At 45.8% G+C, this 3,110-nt stretch overlaps 1 protein-coding gene across 1 annotated transcript in view; it reads right to left on the bottom strand. All coding sequences in view use genetic code 11, as the record gives it.

Annotated features, from left to right (window-relative positions):
- Positions 1-700: 700 nt before the first annotated feature.
- The window catches only part of EGR_06283 (Frizzled-4), a gene marked incomplete at both ends in the record, with an annotated part of 6,306 nt that continues 3,896 nt past the window's right edge, over positions 701-3,110 (bottom strand). The window contains 2 exons of the mRNA XM_024495532.1: positions 701-1,577; positions 1,740-1,909. Of these exons, the coding sequence (XP_024350055.1) occupies positions 701-1,577; positions 1,740-1,909 (1,047 nt within the window). The remainder of the gene's footprint in view (positions 1,578-1,739; positions 1,910-3,110) is intronic.

Raw genomic sequence — 3,110 nt, 5'->3', positions numbered from 1 at the left:
TCCTTAGGGAATAAGCCAGATTAGCTAATCAGCAAGATAGCGAATGACATCATACCCCCTCTCCTACAGTAAAACTTCGCCGTAAAGTTTGCACTTCAGTTTGGATAGGTGGACAACAGCGCCTTCCTCCACATGACACCCCGATTCTCTCCACCCTCCCCTGGAATCATCAGACCTATGCAAAATAGCCTAGACAAGTGATTAGTCTCTCTAATTCGGCCGTCACTCGAAGACCTTTATCAGTGAGTACTTCTAACCAATTGGGAAATTGAATTTCCTGTCAAAATATTAGACTTTATTTTTGTCTTCTAGCTTTTCTGATGGCAAAATTTGCGCGGATACACATACATGTAGTGAGACATTTGCAAACAGTAAAAGTTGATTGAATGACAATGGAGGTGTATGACAAGGAGATGAATGTTTACCTTTCAAATGATTGAATGTTGCACATGATCGGGACGAGGAAATCAACGTAGAGATATAAAGATGGAGAGTGGGAACTTAAATACGAAAGACCATATGCAGTGTCTGTCCAACCGTCTCTACGCCCATCAACTCCGCCTGACAGACCGATTGAACAACCACGGGGCAAGATTGAAGATGTCAGTGCAAATAACAAATATCCATAAAAAGGAAGGAGGCAGAGGAGGAAGGATAACCCTGTTCATCCAGAAGGGAGAAAAAAGAGAGATTGTTTTATCTACAAGACTGCATGTCGACTCGATCCACCCGGTTGTGACTTCTGCTGTTTGTGGTGGTGATGATGAAGGTGGTTGGTGTTCATCTCCCACCACCCCACTCCATGAGCTGATGATCCCGGGTTGGAGTCACCATTTACGGTGCCTGGAGGTGTGTTGGGAGGTGGTCGAGGACCCACACCAGATCCGGATCCAACGCTATTATTGGTAGTTGTAGCCGAGCTGTAATATCCCGACGCTTGATTGGGTGATGCCAGAGCCAGACCAGCTGATTGTTGAACAAAGAACTGGTCAGTTGCGTCGACTCCGGGTCCAGCTGGAGGTCGAACAGTATAGGGACAGCGTTCCAAGGCATCACCAGACGACTTTGTCGTGGAACAGCAGTGTTGATACACGGCGTAGGGATGAAGGACTGTCGAGGTGTTGCTTGGAGTATTCTTACTTGATACTGGATGGCTTTGTTGTGGAGATACACTCGACTGTTGTTGCTGTTGCTGCTGTAGTTTCGGGGTTTTCACTAGAGCTCCACCAAAGCAGCATCTTCCAGCACATCGATTTCCTAATTGACGACCCAGATAACGCCACGGTTCAATTCCCTTCACAGAAAGTATCCACAAACAGGTGGCAAATCCAGTGACCAGAGACATAAAGGTCCGGAGGAGGAATAGTTCAGGCGTGATCTCCTGGGCCTCTTCCAAATCGAATGATGCTGAGCTTGCAGCCTTAATGATTCGAGAGATCGCACTCATGGGATCTCCAGCAAGCCATTTGTCCCGATTGAGGTACTCGTAGAAATCGCAAGCGAGAACAGTGACGGCTGGAATGATGTAGAGTAGGCTGAAGAAGCCCAATCTAGTGCTGAGACTGTCCCATCGTAGACTGTGACAGCAGCAATAGCAAGAAGACCGTCTGCCATGTTCACCTATGCCAATTTCACGGCCGCCCACAACTGTGGTGTTAAACTCAGACTGCTGATCCGAATGGTAGACAAGGTAACGCGACTGCGCGTCCAGATTGGTGAGTGTTGCACTGGGCGCCAACTGACGTTGCTTGAAGGAGCGTCTGATCTTGAAGAGTTGTATGATGCACCAGGCAAACGCAAGGAGACCAACAATGAGGAAGAGAAGTTGTGGAATTAGAACGAATATCAGCATGGCCCTTGTGTTCTGTCGTCCCACGCTGCAGATGCCCAACAATTCGTCAGCATCGACCTAGAACGAGGCAGAGGAGATGAGTGCAGAGGTGGACCATTTTATAGCCTTTGAAATGTAATGCACCTCACCGATACCTCAACTATACACTATGGGAGAGGAGTATCTAGTGGAAGGCGTGTTGTTGAAGATAACGCCAACTTTTCCCACATGCGCTATCCTTTTCGACAGAAGCACCCAAAGCTGAAGCATTGAGCATGAATCTGGAAGGTCATCTCATGACATGAGTTTTGCTTTCAGCATATGACCTCATGAAATGTACCAGATAGAAAATACCTCCCCGGTCTTTTCTAGTAATTTTGGAAGCTTCCTTCTCATGATGCAAAACTGCTGCATGATTTTCCCTTCGGCCCTGAGGTTGACTTCTACTTCATGACTGTCAGAAACGCAAGCATGGGGGTAAAGGGTAACTCCTGCCCCAAAAATTGCCTCTAAATTTGAGGCTTCTCCAGCAGTTTCACCTCCACGATGGTGGAATGGATGGCTGCTTAGGTCATCTACGCTGTCACAGCAGTTGTGTCGGTCTTCGCTAAGCCTAATTGCTTAACTCTTTTCATTGCTGCACTAACAATGACCTAATCAGAACCTTTAGACGTTGTTTATTTTGAAAGCCACTGCCATCCCCCCCTCCCTTTTCAGTCTTCTTTTAGTGGTTGTTGTGGGCTAACCCCGATGCCGTCAAATTTGCTTACTTGTCAGCCGCCTTTTCCCCATGCATTGTCCTGTTTGATAGCACGAACAAAAGTTGCTATCGCAGACCTCTCGGCTAAAGACAAAAGAAGTTGAGTCCTTTCTCTCTTTTCTCTCCTCCCATCCCACCCTCAATGCCCTTTGAATTGTCCACAATTTCATTGTGGTGCCTGATTATTCGAAAAAAAGGTTTATCAAGGTTTTGTGTAAGAAATTCCCATGAGGGGTTGCATACGCTTGCTGGTATTCAGTAAGTTACCAAAACCTCATTTTAGACAGAGAATGTTTTGTTCTAATCAAAAAAAAGTCTAGTTGACAAATTAGTCAAAACTTATGATGGAGAGAAGAGGATGCGAATGGGTTGTAAAGTAGTTGGGGAGAAAAAGAGAGATAAATAGGTGGGTGAATCAGTCTGAGAATAAGAGATAAGGCAGGAACTAACAGTTTTGCAAAAAATGGATTTAAAATAGGTAGATGAATAAAAGATGGGATAAGGAGTTAAAGCAAGGGC

Source organism: Echinococcus granulosus (genome assembly GCF_000524195.1).
Source record: "Echinococcus granulosus chromosome Unknown EG_S00054, whole genome shotgun sequence".
In the NCBI taxonomy this organism is placed as follows: domain Eukaryota; kingdom Metazoa; phylum Platyhelminthes; class Cestoda; order Cyclophyllidea; family Taeniidae; genus Echinococcus; species Echinococcus granulosus.
This window is presented reverse-complemented; position numbering and strand designations above follow the sequence as displayed.